This window comes from Pyxicephalus adspersus, chromosome 4 (genome assembly GCF_032062135.1).
Source record: "Pyxicephalus adspersus chromosome 4, UCB_Pads_2.0, whole genome shotgun sequence".
In the NCBI taxonomy this organism is placed as follows: Eukaryota; Metazoa; Chordata; class Amphibia; order Anura; family Pyxicephalidae; genus Pyxicephalus; species Pyxicephalus adspersus.
Window position 1 is genome coordinate 26,674,390 of NC_092861.1, and position 14,041 is coordinate 26,688,430.

General features: G+C 36.1%; 1 protein-coding gene across 2 annotated transcripts in view; it reads right to left on the bottom strand.

Annotated features, from left to right (window-relative positions):
- LOC140328199 (ephrin type-A receptor 3-like) overlaps window positions 1–14,041 on the bottom strand; it is a 121,755-nt gene that overhangs the window by 29,956 nt on the left and 77,758 nt on the right. For both annotated transcript variants that reach the window (XM_072407604.1, XM_072407603.1), the window contains 3 exons: window positions 10,715–10,782; window positions 6,270–6,395; window positions 1,318–1,503 (listed from right to left, as the gene is read on the bottom strand). In XM_072407604.1, coding sequence (XP_072263705.1) covers window positions 1,318–1,503; window positions 6,270–6,395; window positions 10,715–10,782 — 380 coding nt within the window. The remainder of the gene's footprint in view (window positions 1–1,317; window positions 1,504–6,269; window positions 6,396–10,714; window positions 10,783–14,041) is intronic.

Genomic DNA, 14,041 nt, shown 5'->3' on the forward strand with positions numbered 1-14,041 from the left:
ATACAATTCTATCCCTGCAGTAAATTGATGGTATTTTCACAAAGTATTATCTCATCACTTTGTACATGACATTATCTATTTTTTCCTGTTACACTGCATTAAAAAAGCAACTTCAGGCAACAAGTATAATAAGTCAGTAAGCTGCTAAAGTAATTTAGGAAACACTGAAGAATAAGATTGCCCTCTCCGTTAACCAAAGTTTATGGATTCAGTGTTATGTACTGGCTCTGTGATAGATAAACAAAGGTTCCAATTGGAGCCTGGGAGCAATAGGCTTGCAATTTTGCAGCCTTTGATTCGGAATTTTTCAAGGCACCTAGGTGGCAATTACTGAGTGCGGCAGAAATCTAAGTAAAGTATAACAAAAAGTAGTGCCATGCATCAGCAAGACTGCTTACCCAGAGGGAGTGTATATGTAAAATGTTCACATATCACTTCATTACCTTTAAGTTTTGTAGAGTAGAGTATATCACTGTATACAGTCAGGTGTAGCTAGGCGCAGAAAAAATACCCATAGAGCTGGATTAATCTTTCCCTTTCACAGTTCTAATACAACTAACCAGAACCCTTCATTATTCTTCTGGATGTCTCTGGATCTGTGGATTGCTCTGGTCAAATAAACATCAATACTTTGATAAGACTCTTTCATCAAGGGGGCTTTTAAAATGTTATAGCATGTGAAGGTGTCCATGCTAAGAGATGTTTACAAAGCTTGGGTGGAGAATTATTTCAATGATTACTGTAATCGTGCAACAGTTGGAAATAACAGTAATCTGCCCTAAAATATGTATTCCCCCCAGAATGATGTATGGTTGACATTGATCTATTCTCAAAAGCATCTCTATGTCACTGATATTTGTAATGATCAGCTTTTTTACTCATTATACACTTTCTTTTTCCTTAGAAAATAAATATTAACCAATGTTTATTCTTTCAAAGATTTTCTAAGAAGCTAAAAAGTTGGGGGGGATTATTCACTTGGATCAATGTTTATTATATTTGTTGGGCTGGTGGTCCTGAAAAGAGATATATCAGACAATAATGAGAGTGAAACCCACAGCCAGTAAAGCTTGCTGGCATCATATAACAACCTTCATTAAGCATAGGGATCTGGTTAGGGTGCAGTAACAAGTTATATCTAATGTTCCAAAATAAACACTGAACATTCTAACTGCCCCACATATAAATCCCCTCAAGGGTCTGACCATTACGGATCTCTGGCCATTTATGTGTGCCAAGTAGAATTCATTTTTTAAAAAGCTAGCAACTCTTGGTGGAAATCTGTGACATCAGCTTGTAAAGAATAAAAGGACTTACATTTGGTGACGACTCCTTCCAGTCGAATAATATTCGGATGATCAAATTGTCCCATGATACTGGCTTCTCCTAAAAAGTCTCTTCTCTGTCTTTCAGCGTAGCCAACTTTAAGGCTTTTTATTGCCACACAGATCTCTCTCTTACTAGGCAACTTCAGCCATCCGCTGCACACCTCTCCAAACTCACCTGTGCAAGAAATAATTTGATTTTATTAGCTCTATAACACACACAAAATGTAATAAACCGCTACAATAAATGTATGAACATCTGTATGTATAGTCAACTCATGTATGTGAAGCCGGCACTGATGATCTTCATAAACACGTTTGTACAACAATCAGCACAGGTATAACCCAAGGACAGGCAATAAATGGTATTTACAAAGCTTTACTTAATAATGGCCATGATAAAACCCACTTGTTTCAGTCTTCATCCTTGTTGCTCATCTACATTCCATTGTTTTTCATTCTAAATATTAATCCCTACACAAGCTGCCAATTAGCTGCCACTAACTCTTTGAACTTTAACTTACAAATTTCCCCACAACTTGGTCCTTCTACATACATCCTTCATAATTTCCAGACACCTTCCTCAATACTACATCATCCCCCTACATAACGTTATCCTGCACTTTACTGTAAGCATACCTCTTATGCTCCTGAATCCAGGACTTATCACCTGTCTCATCCCCTGGAACTTTTCCAATCAACACTTTAAATTGTTCAAGTGTACCCTCAAGGTATTCTCTATATTGAAGGATCCATCACTGATTTCCTATTAGGCACAGCACACATAATAATTTTTTTATATAGTTTACTCACTTTCCATTTAAGATTTCCAGGGAATGGCCAAACATTTTTAAAATCATGTACCTTTGTAATATAAATGGTATACACCCTTTGTTTATGTGTAACCAGGCTTATAAGTTGTTCTTTGGATTCAAACAAGTTTTTCAGCCTTTTCTGTTTTAGTGATCATGACAGAAACATGACGGGTAGCAGCCTAATAAATCCAGTGTTTGTTTAATGCCACATTTGGAGGGAAATCCAGTACCTTATTTTCATACTTGGGATAAAGAATCTTGATGTTACCATCAGTGTTGACAAACCCATGAAGCCTAGGTGAATGAGTTATGGTTTATGTTGATAGAGACATGACAATAGGAAGATATAAAAGACAGTGTTTGGAAGAGAGGAGACAAGACACGAGGGAGAAGCAGAACCCAGGGAACGAATACAAAATGGTTCTGGTAAAAAGAGGGTAGCTATTGCTTGTAGGCCTTGTTTATAATATTGGTAATATCTGTTGTATGTGTTGTATTTATATTTGTGTTATGTAACTCTTTTCCTGCATACATTAGTCAGTAAAAATATAACATTTTTATACGCACTTGTAGTTTTCCTCTTCACTGACAACCGCCTCAGAACTTACAGGAGGAATTATTATTATTGAATTATTATTATATTTTATTGGATATTGTCCTCAATAATAATCAAAACTTTCTACACCCGTATCTTTCATCCTTTCAGATAGTACGCTCCTAATAGCATGGCCTTCTCTCTTTTGTTTCTTGTTATCGCTTCTCGTGTCTTGATAAACAACTCCATTAAATTCTCTTTGGAACATATTATACATGTTCTTACTTGTAAAACCCCTCGTTATATCATTTACTTTGTACAACACCAAAGTAGATGATATTTTAATAAATTATATTATATGGACAGATCATTCATAATATTCAATTATTAACCTGCTGATCCAGCCAATAGTTTCTCATGTCCATGGCATCAATGGACTGTCACCTCTCCTTTTAGCTAATCATTGGGGAAATTTTAACTGCATGTGCTGGACTTTTCTGACTGGCTGTTACTGTTTTCAAAAGACTTACTAAAGATCTAAATATACCGTATTGTATTTTAGTCCATTAAGTCCTGAAATTTACACAGCCTTGCAAGTCAGTACTGCCAGGCTGATGACCTGACTTTTTTGTAATGAGATTCAACAACACAAGATGGTTACATGCCAATGACTAGACAATAAGGGAGAAGCAGCGGAGTGATGAGCTCAACACTTATCTTCATTCTTATCCTTTGAATATGTACTTTGTCAGCTTGCTCTCTAAAGTCTTTAGTTTTATAATCTTTTAAAAGACCTCTGCACATTCACTTGAACTGCTGGATTTTAATTGTCTGCAACTATCCTCTTCCCAACTTAGTCAACAAGCGAATACAACACATGTGAGGCCTTTTTCAATTAAAATAGGATAATAATTTAATATATTGCAGCTTATTAGCCCTCAGAGCCAAAATACAACAAAACCAGTTTGGAAATGACTAGTTTCTTGACTTTACCATGTAATAGGGCTGAACAAAGGCAAATGTATTCAAAACTCCTTTTACAGATACCAAGTTAGTGTACACACAAAGAAACACAAGGAGCTTTATTTATAAAACAGGGTGTCTGACATTCCCTCCTGGGAATTAATTACTGCCACTGAAACACATTGACCTGGAAGATTCCCACAAGGGAATGTTTGATAGAATGTCTGATTCCATGTTTTATAAATAGAGCCCAAAGAATGGTATTCATAGTATTGCTAGCTGAAAATAAACAACTTGAAAAAGAAATGCTACCACAACAAGGATTACAATGCTTCAATGCAACTAAGTAGCTATATATATAGTTTTTTTTTTTGTGGGGGGGATTTGGGTACAATACATGCTCCAATACAGTTTGTAATAGGAAGAAGTCTTATTAAACTATGGCTAGCAAAGGTAACATTTGAGTGGATGGGTATGCAGCTGGATATATATATATATATATATATGTCTAATTTCTGAGAGCTGTCATTCATTACAAAAAGAATGGCCAGAGGATCTAAATCATGGATCTAAATCTGTGTAATGTTTCAGGCCAAGTTAGCCCAATGTTATAACTTTGCCTGAAACGTTGTGCAGATTCATTAAAGCCATTTAAATCTATTTAGATCCATAACCCTAAAAAAATAGGATTGACCTACAAAGGCCATGATATATGTGTGATATTAAGGAACTATGTGAGGCTGAGCATCATTCAAGTTGCTTCTAATTCCTAAAATACATTTTTATGTTTGTATTGCAAATGGTAGCCTTTTCCTTTTTGCCTTCAAACATCTTGCTCTAGTTACACAAGCATTATGCAGACATATGAAAATCATATGCTGAATAAAGCACAAAGTTATACTAATACTGAGTTCATTATATTACTATATTATATATTAATGGATAGTAATATTATGTGGGTATAATAGGTCCATGTTAATGGAATATTTCAAGATCTATTATACCTACTATGATTTTTTTTCAACAAAATCAGCAAAATGTGCTCCATGCAATAAAAGCTTTACTTGTGCGCAAATGATTAGCTCAATATAATGCAAACACTTGTTTTCTATTTGGACACACTCAACTACCTCTTATGTACAATAAAAGAAATCTGGTTGCACACAGCTTTCCCTGATGCCCTGAATGATGCAGAATAGGAATATTTTCTTTCTGTTAGAATTCTGTGTACCTTGAGTGTGCAGACTTTTATACTACAGAGTACATAGTGTTCAAGAGGACAAGTTCCTGCTTTTAGCTTTCCTGTGCAGAATTTAGATACCTTACCCTTAAAATGTTATTAGGGAGCTATTAGTATCAAAGTCACGGAGTTGAGACTTGTTCTTTTCCCACTTCAATGAGAAGAAACATCTCAGCAATGAATGGGTAATGGACAGAGCAGCAGTAATCAGGTCCATACTCTCTACAAAGGTACTTAAGACCCTTCTATGGCAAGAAGACTCTAATGTGATTGGGGATGTTGCTGATCAAAAGCCCACTCTGGGCCCACTCCGAGGAAGGATGATGTGGTGTAGGAAGCTACTCAATAGGAGAATTTCTAATGGAACAGGGGATTTGGAGATCAAAAGCACCAAATATCACACTGCCAGGCAAGAAAAAGTATGTGACAGAGATAGATAGATAGATAGATAGATAGATAGATAGATAGATAGATAGATAGATAGATGTATATATAATAGATTGTATGTGTTTAATTTATTGTTTTCATCCACTTTAAACCAACTAGGCTTATGTGAACCTGATCACTTTTATTTCATATAAGCTTTATTATTCCAATGCAAATTTCAGGTCATTTTCAATGGTTTTAAATCTGAAGCTCTAAACAATACTTAGTGATCATACCATGAAGGTTAATGTTCAGGCACTTTTTGTTATAGCTAATACCATTCAGTTTGCCAATCAATTTGTTCATTGTCACCCTGTCATTTGGGTTTCCAATGGCCTACGATTGTATCTATTAGGAAAGCCATCCTAAGAAATGTCATTAGGCAATTGCCGGAGTGCAGAGAATGGAAATGTACATAACAAAGCTAAAGGAGATCAGAATGCTGAGATACAAGAAAGAATGAATTTTCTTCTGATAGCAGGGTCCTCTCCTCCTGTGTCACTGTCTGTATCTGTCTGTCATTTGCAACCCCTATTTAATGTACAGCACTGCGTAATATGTTGGCTCTATGTAAATCATGTTTAATAATAATATTATTGGTAATATTATTTTCTATATGTTACTGCTGTATAGATCCAGACACAGGTTCTACAGGAACACTAATGGCAACTGCAATAACCTGGTACACTAATAATCACTAAGGCAATATTTTGACAATGGAATTTCCTCTATGCAGGACATATATGTGCTACCTGCAAGTACAACCACACACAGTATAGACAAAATATATATCACAATAGAGAAAAAGATAGATGGAATATGATTTTTCTGGCAGGATTTATTGAAAAATGAAACGTTTTGCAAATCAAATTATGCATTAACCTAAATACAAAAACAAGACTTTACTTATATTTATGCACATTTACAAATGTAACTTATAGGTGTAAAGCTTGTGCTTCTCTTACCTGCACCAATCACCCTCTCTATGCGGATGTTGGAGGCATCAATCTCTTTGGCAAAGTCCCGTACAGCCTGGTTGGGATCCTCGTATGTGTGTGGGTGGATATAGGTTCTACTCCCCGGCAGCTTCACTAGCAACACAAAAACATGTAGGTTAAATGGAGCAAACAGGTTGACTTTTCTCCTTACATAGGCAGCAAATTACCCCAACATAGTAACCATATTGGACAATGTCTTTAAAAAGACACATGTCCTTGCCATGGGCAAAACCAACATTTGTGTTGTGTCCTTGGCCTTTCATTGCATAATTCCTTAAATGATACATATCTAGGCACAGATTGTACAGCACATACATGGATACACATTTTACTGAGGACCATCTTAACCGTAAGGCATTGAAGACAATTGTTTTGGGTCTTAAAATTAGGAAGGCTCCATAAATTGTGTTCGTTTTATAAGTTGTCTTGTTTCTAAAGGCAGCTGTAACAAATTTTCTTTGACCATCCAGTAGACCTGGACAACTAATAAATATAAAAAAGGTCCTCAGTTAAAGTCTTGACAGTCATTTCTGAAAGGTCAGCATTCTGATTGGACAAGACTGATCTGTTCTTGCCCTTTTAGATCAGATTGCTTGATGGCAGACAAACAATATAAGCAGCAGAAGCTGGCACTATTCTGGCATCACATACTAGGCTTAAACAGGCACTAGAAGCTGGCATGATATTACTTACTGATACCTGAGAATGATTACACACAATTGCAGGCAATAGATGCTGATTATACATGCAATATTTTAAAAGTTGTCTTATGCCAATGTAAATGACATGCATTACAGAATTATATATCAGTATAAAATGAAGCAATACAAAATTCTTGAGTAAACCACTTTAATAAAGTATTGGAGGAATGGTTGGTTATGGCAGGGCTGGGTTTCAATGACACTGTAAAAGTTTAAAATATATATACATACAAGATCTCTCTGAGCAATAGTTCTAGAGAACATTGAAAAGTGATTGAAAGAAGACAAGTTATACAGAGTGCTTTTTTTCTTGTACATCACATTAGCCAGAAAGCTTTCCCAGAAAATCTTGTTGCCAGGTATATATGGCTTTTTATCTACACTGGGTGTTAATTCAAGCAATCCAATTATTTTCATGAAAAGATGCATCTTCCGCACACAGCACTTCAGTGTAAACCCCAATCTTATCTAATCGCACACAAGAGTTCCAGTTTTCCAAAAGGTTTAGCGAAAATAAAGTTGTCTCTTTTACACCTTCCAGTGTTTTCATCTGTGGAGAATGTGTATATCGCCAGCCATGAAACAAATAAAATCTCTTTGAGATCAAAACTGGTTCTGCCCCTGTGACTCCTAATACATGACACACAGCAAGAATCTAAGATGGTGCTTGAAGTGTTTCATCTGGTCAAAAAATGAGAAACAGATATGAAGGTACCTTCTAGAGGAGAGATAAGACTTTCATTCTCCTCTGACCTCCAGAGGAAGTCAAGGCAGACATAGCAGCCTTAGCTTTTTGTGAACTTCCAATAAAAATAAAAACCCAAAAAACTTTAAAAATAAAGAATTCTTTGTTTATTGTTATTCTACAGGTATTTTAATAAAAATTATTCTGATGACCAACTACACAACATTATGCCAGACATAGTTCACATTTATGTATCCATTAATCAGTATCTTAAAGACTGATTTATACCTAAGGAGGTTTTTTTTTCCATTTTGGGCAGTTATCAATGGGCTGGCTGAAAAGAATAGAATGAAGAGTTTTTTTTTTTTTTGTTTTTTTGCCACAGGTAATATTTTCAACCCATTGCCCCAGTGCCATAGCAATGTGCCACCAAAGGTGTATGTTCATAATTTAGGCTGTTATTGGCCATGGTAGATGACCAGTCATGGTCGGAATATCCTTCAGAAATTCAAGATCTATTTCAACTTTCCAACAACTACTCAAAACTCAAACTGAAATATCAGCATTAGAACCAATTATTGCACATGTTTGCAATTATTGCACATGTTTGTTATAATGTATGTTACCTAATGCTGTTAAGGTGACCAGAACTTTTCTTTATGTACAATTTTACATCTTCAATGTATTTTTAATGCACAAATGTATTTTCTTGCCTTTATATATTTTGGATTAAATGCTAAATAGTTACCCAGGAACATCAGTGTATTTATCATTCTCATTTTTAAGTGTTGTATTACCAACCAAATGTTATAGTTTTAATTTTCATACCTGACATTTGCCCTTAACTAAATAAATAAAAAATTATGGGACAGTAAACAACCAAGGCAGATACACAATTTCATGTTACACCATAATTGTCCATATGCACACATTTTGGTTTTAAAAATCAGAAAAAAAAAACAAATGGACTAGGAAACAAATATTGAATGGTCTGGGGCTCTTGGGTTACATGATGTAAAAAAACTAAAACCTAAAATAGGACTGGCCACTATGGGCCAATATGAGACCCTCAGCTCATATAAGACCTTAACATCCCCTTCACTTCTCCTCTACCAAAGTTTATACTTTCAGCCTTATGTCTATGCAATGATTGCCTTGCAAAGAGCAAATATGGAGTACGGGGTTCTGAAATCTAAACCACTAATAAGAATTGTTTTATGATTAATTGATTCATAATGTGAGTGAAATTTCCAATCTCTAAGAAGCTCAGAAAATAGAATTTGCACAGGTATTATTTTCCAATGTACTTTTGCTTGCCTTGGCAGATATAACTGACTGCTCTAAAGCATTGTTATTAAATACATCTGGAAATTGAGTAAAGATCTCCCCTTTGTTATTATGCCGTGGGGAAAATAACACAAAAAAATGAACAAATGTTTATATGCAGTGGGTATATATCCAGTGCTTTAAAACAAAAATTCAACAAAAGGCTACTGTGTGATAGTGTAAATAGGTTCCAAATCCAGTTACTACCTTATTTAATTCGCAAGCTTCATGACGCTTATTTTTTATTTTATTTGTGGTTTATATGTTCCCCATCACAAACACGCAGCTCACAATGGGAGGGTTTCAGCAACAGAAGCAGTGTTATCTATCAAATTAGCAAGGAAGGCTAGGTCAGGCCAGATCCTGATGGACAAGCTACAGGGTTATACGTAAACCTCTGCAAGGTTTTCTCTTCCCTCTCACGTACAAGCAAACACAGCCTACTTGACCATGACACCATTGCTCTAAATGCAGGAGCAATGCAGTGATGTTGTCACCCCATAACTTGAAGCTGCATGAGGTGTGCATTGCTGGCCCACATTTTGGAGGAAAAGCTGTAAGTCCTGGTATGTGTGGCAAAAACTCTACTTCAATGATTTTTTAATTACAAACATAACTAACTACCAAATGATTTTGTGATTATAGCATCACATATTTACTGGAGCCTTGAACCCTTCATTTGTAAGGTACGATATACAGGCAACAGAGGTCCATGATGTCTAAGTGTATGTAAAAATCTAATGTGTCTCTAAATGTGGGTTTGGTAGGGGACAATATAAGAAAATATTTAGATTTCGATGCATTCCGTTTTCTGGTAAGATACATATCAAGCAAGAATTACACACATTCCACGCAAAAGTATTTCAAAAAGAAACTACACCACTCCTGACTCTTTGACCTTGTAGTTTAATGTTATTCACAATTACTGTACAACAACATCAAGGTATGATGGATACAGCGACAATCTATCCAAAGAGCTTGTTTTATAAATGTTCGACTTATCCAAATGGAACATGTGTCATTCAGCGAATAATACATATAGAACTATACATTCATGTTCCTCCGTATCTAGGTATACTACACTTTTGGCGTGACCATGGAAACAACATTACAAAAGTACAAAGTCATAAAAATAACAACAGTTACAATAGGCCCTGTGCAATTTTCGGTCATAAAAACAGAACATACCATGATAAGTTACATAAAGCAATGTGGCAGACGTTCTGTAAGCTATGTATACAAACAATTATTTAATCGAACAAGGACATACAGAATCATGCCTGCTGCAGACAACATTACAGTATCTACAAATCTACACGTTGTATTAAAAAGTACAAATTTATACAAGTTGGTTGAACTTTTTTTCACTAAAGTTCACAGCACCAGCTATATAAATGGTAAAAAAAAAGAAAAATATAGCTACTTGTATTCATTTTTGAATCTGAACATTCTATAGCTCACATGAAAAACTGGTAACACCAAACGATGTATTGGTAAGTCCAGAATGAGTAAAGCTTTGCTCTAATCTGTCACGGAACCTAAAAACTCTGCCAGTATGGAAAACCTGTGGCAAAATGAAGAGCATCGGCCAAGTCTTTATAGTCCTTGAAGGTAATACACATTTGTATTTAGGAAAGTGGCAGCCAGGGCCCAGTCACTCTACAGAGACCAAGTGGAGTCATTGAATAGCCAGTTCTTACCTCTTCCATGCTGGAAATGCATCTTATCTTCATCTGGGTCTTGCTTAGCTTTAATATAACCACAGTGCCTGTAAAATATGAATGATTTATCTTAGTATTTTGCTTAATTATAATTTCTAGCTGAAATAAAAATGGGGTATGGATTGAAAATGAGTGTCTATTGCAACCATGAAATGTAACCAACACATTTCTCACAAACGCTTTTCTTTTTCCATCGATTAAAGGGTATACAGATCTTAACAATGGACTTGTATTTGGTCTCTTTGAGTCCATAAATATACCATTTAACTTTTTTTTCTTGTATTGGTATAAAATGTTCAAGAAAAACATGCTGATATTGCCAGAAAGAATTGATATAAGGTTGTTGTTTGCTGTTTTACAGTTCTCAGTATGGGATTAAGATTTGGTATATTCAGAAATGGTAATGAATCTTGAGTTCTCATCTAAATAAAATGTTACAAATTTTTGATGCCATTTTAATCTTTTTTCTAGTCTTTGTGCCTACTTTTTGTGTTGAAAATGCTATAGGTTCACTCATTGTATTAGTTTTCAACAGGCACTGTATGTGGTAGCTTACCAACCAGCTTGCGTACTAAATTCCCCCTCCACTAGGGATACATACATTGCGGGGTAAAACATGCACCATGAATATAGATACTAAGTCATCCTGGTAAGTAAATTCGAAACACCTGCACATGCTCCCCTACACATTGACTCAGGATCTCTGACCTATGCAGGCAAGGATTTGCACAATTTCTACATAATGGTAAAATGACAGCAGATTACCAATACAAAATACAGTCACATATGATTGCACACCAAATGTGGATGTTTGCTCTGTACAACCCAAACAAATCAGTATACCTTTAAAAGTCTAAATCCATTGTAGCAGCTCAATTAAAAAAGCCTGCAATGTCCGAAGATTGAAATCTGGCCTAAATGCAAGCGATGAGTAATTTCTAATAATATTATCGACGGTTAAATCATGTTCTGCTGACATCTGTATAGCCAATGTCTGTCCATCCTATGGAATATTACAAAGTCCTGTGTGCTAATGATCCGGATTGATGAGCAAACCTTGATTGGTGTTTAATGAGTTGAGGTTCTAGTCATCAATAAAATGGTAATGCCTTACATATCTACAAACATTTTCAATACTTCCCAGTTGTTCTATTAAACCCAGCAGAGTGTTAAAATACAGAGTGACTTTAAAGTGTTCAATGTGTGTTCTAATAGAGTGTCCTTACTGTCCCCAGATGCCACTAACTGCTGTGACACACGTAATATTACACGGCCTACAATTTTACACCGCAAGATCGGATTACTCCTAAATGGATGTTCCATAGCTGATAAGGTGATTGCAATAAAATAAGAAGCCTGTTTCCCTGTGGGAATAGTGTTAACATGCTAGATTTACACAGCGGTAAATCTTGACTGGGCACCTCTGTGTATTATGTCGATAGCCGCAGAAATTTGCTGTCTCTGCATATTGCTACAGCTAATTGTTTCTGCAACATACACCTCTTAAGATCACCATTATTTCATGGAACATAATCGTGGAGCATTTGAGCACATATAAATAATTTATAAAGGCTGTGATATCACTGATCCTTACAATAATAAAACCTCTGAGAGACAGTGAACTTCGTACTGAAAGTACTGAATTTTATCTAGCAGTGTTTTTTCATGCTGCCAGGACATTCTGTCTGCACATCATCCTGAAGGGTAGTGTGGTATAATAGGAGCCTGGGAAACCAGCAGAGAAACATAGGACTGCAGAAACTCCAGGCTTTAATTAGTGAGTGCTTGGGTGCCATATAAGGGGGTCCACTGATGAATCAGATACCAAGAACCAAGTTTAAGATGTTGGCACGTGTACATTTGTCACATACATCTCATTGAGAAGCATTATATAAAATATAAGCAATGTGGACGTAAAATCCTGGCAGGGGGGCATGAACTGTGACTGACATTTATTGGAATCATAGTCTGATATACTAATGCCCTAATGCAGGGGTCCCAATGCAAGGGTGCCCCAGTGCAAGGGTCCTAAACTCCTGTCAGGTGTGCCGCGGCTCTGGTGCCCTAATGCAAGGGTCCTAAACTCCTGACAGGAGTGCCGCAGCTCTGGCTGGTGCACCCCCCAATGGTGGGCAGGTTGTGTCTCTGGACACAACCCGCCCACTCTCCCACTGCAAACTCAGACCTCTGATTGGAGATTGGGCGGGTTCTGTCAATATGACATCACTCTGGGAAAAGTTTTTTCTACTTCGAGTGACACACGGCTCCCCGCATGCTCCAAAAGTTTGGGGACCACTGCCCAAAAAGATTGCATGCTATTGGTCACAAAGACATGGTCATTACCTTTTTTTCCGAAAATACATTACACACATTGGTATGTTTGCGTGTCCTATGAAGTGTCAAGGCAAACATTTAGGTTTCAAACACTACCATTCCAAAAGGAAACTATTAGATAATTGCTGTGATACTGGAAATTCTAGTCTTATACTAGTACAAGTCACACCATCACAAAACCAAGGCCTGTTTTTTTTCTGGTGTAGAAGTTACAATTTGATTTGAACATATAGGCACTTTTCTTCATTTTTTTTACCTGAAACCACCATGCATATCGTGTGACCCCCATATCTAGAAAGACATCATTCTTTTCTCTGTCCTTTTACCAAAAAAACACCATTGTGCTTGTTAGTGCTCATATAAGCCTGCTGGACATTTTATTAGGCTTCAATAAGTTTAATACAAGCTTCTAACCAGTAATAGCTGCAGGATTATGCAGTGACCCATTACTTTGGACAACAAACCCTCATTATTCATGTTTACAAATATGTCACAGTAATTGCTCTGAACTGGTTCTCTTACCTCTTTTCATCATATTATTAAGCACAATAACAAGATTAGCAATCTAATCTAGACACAGAGTCCTGTGCTGTGTAGCTGAACCGCTCATAAAATATGTAAAGTAAAAGAATGAAATACAGAATAATATGGATTTTGTTTTCCTGGCAACATATTATAAAATCACATTTTAAAATGATACTAAATAATTAAAAGTATTGTGCATTTGGATATTTTTTAAACCCACATATGTAGGTACTTCCCTTTAATTACGTTTTTGAATCACATGCAGAATACATTTTTTACATTAGTGATGTGATATTTTTTGCTGTAGTAGCCGTACAACAAAGTTCCTATTTGGTTCTTTGGATCCTTAAACTGTTTCTAAAAGGGTATTTTCATGTGTAGCCTTATGGGACAGCCATACACTTGGTAAGATGTAACTCGCCATCATAAAGTAGTGTAAGATGAGCC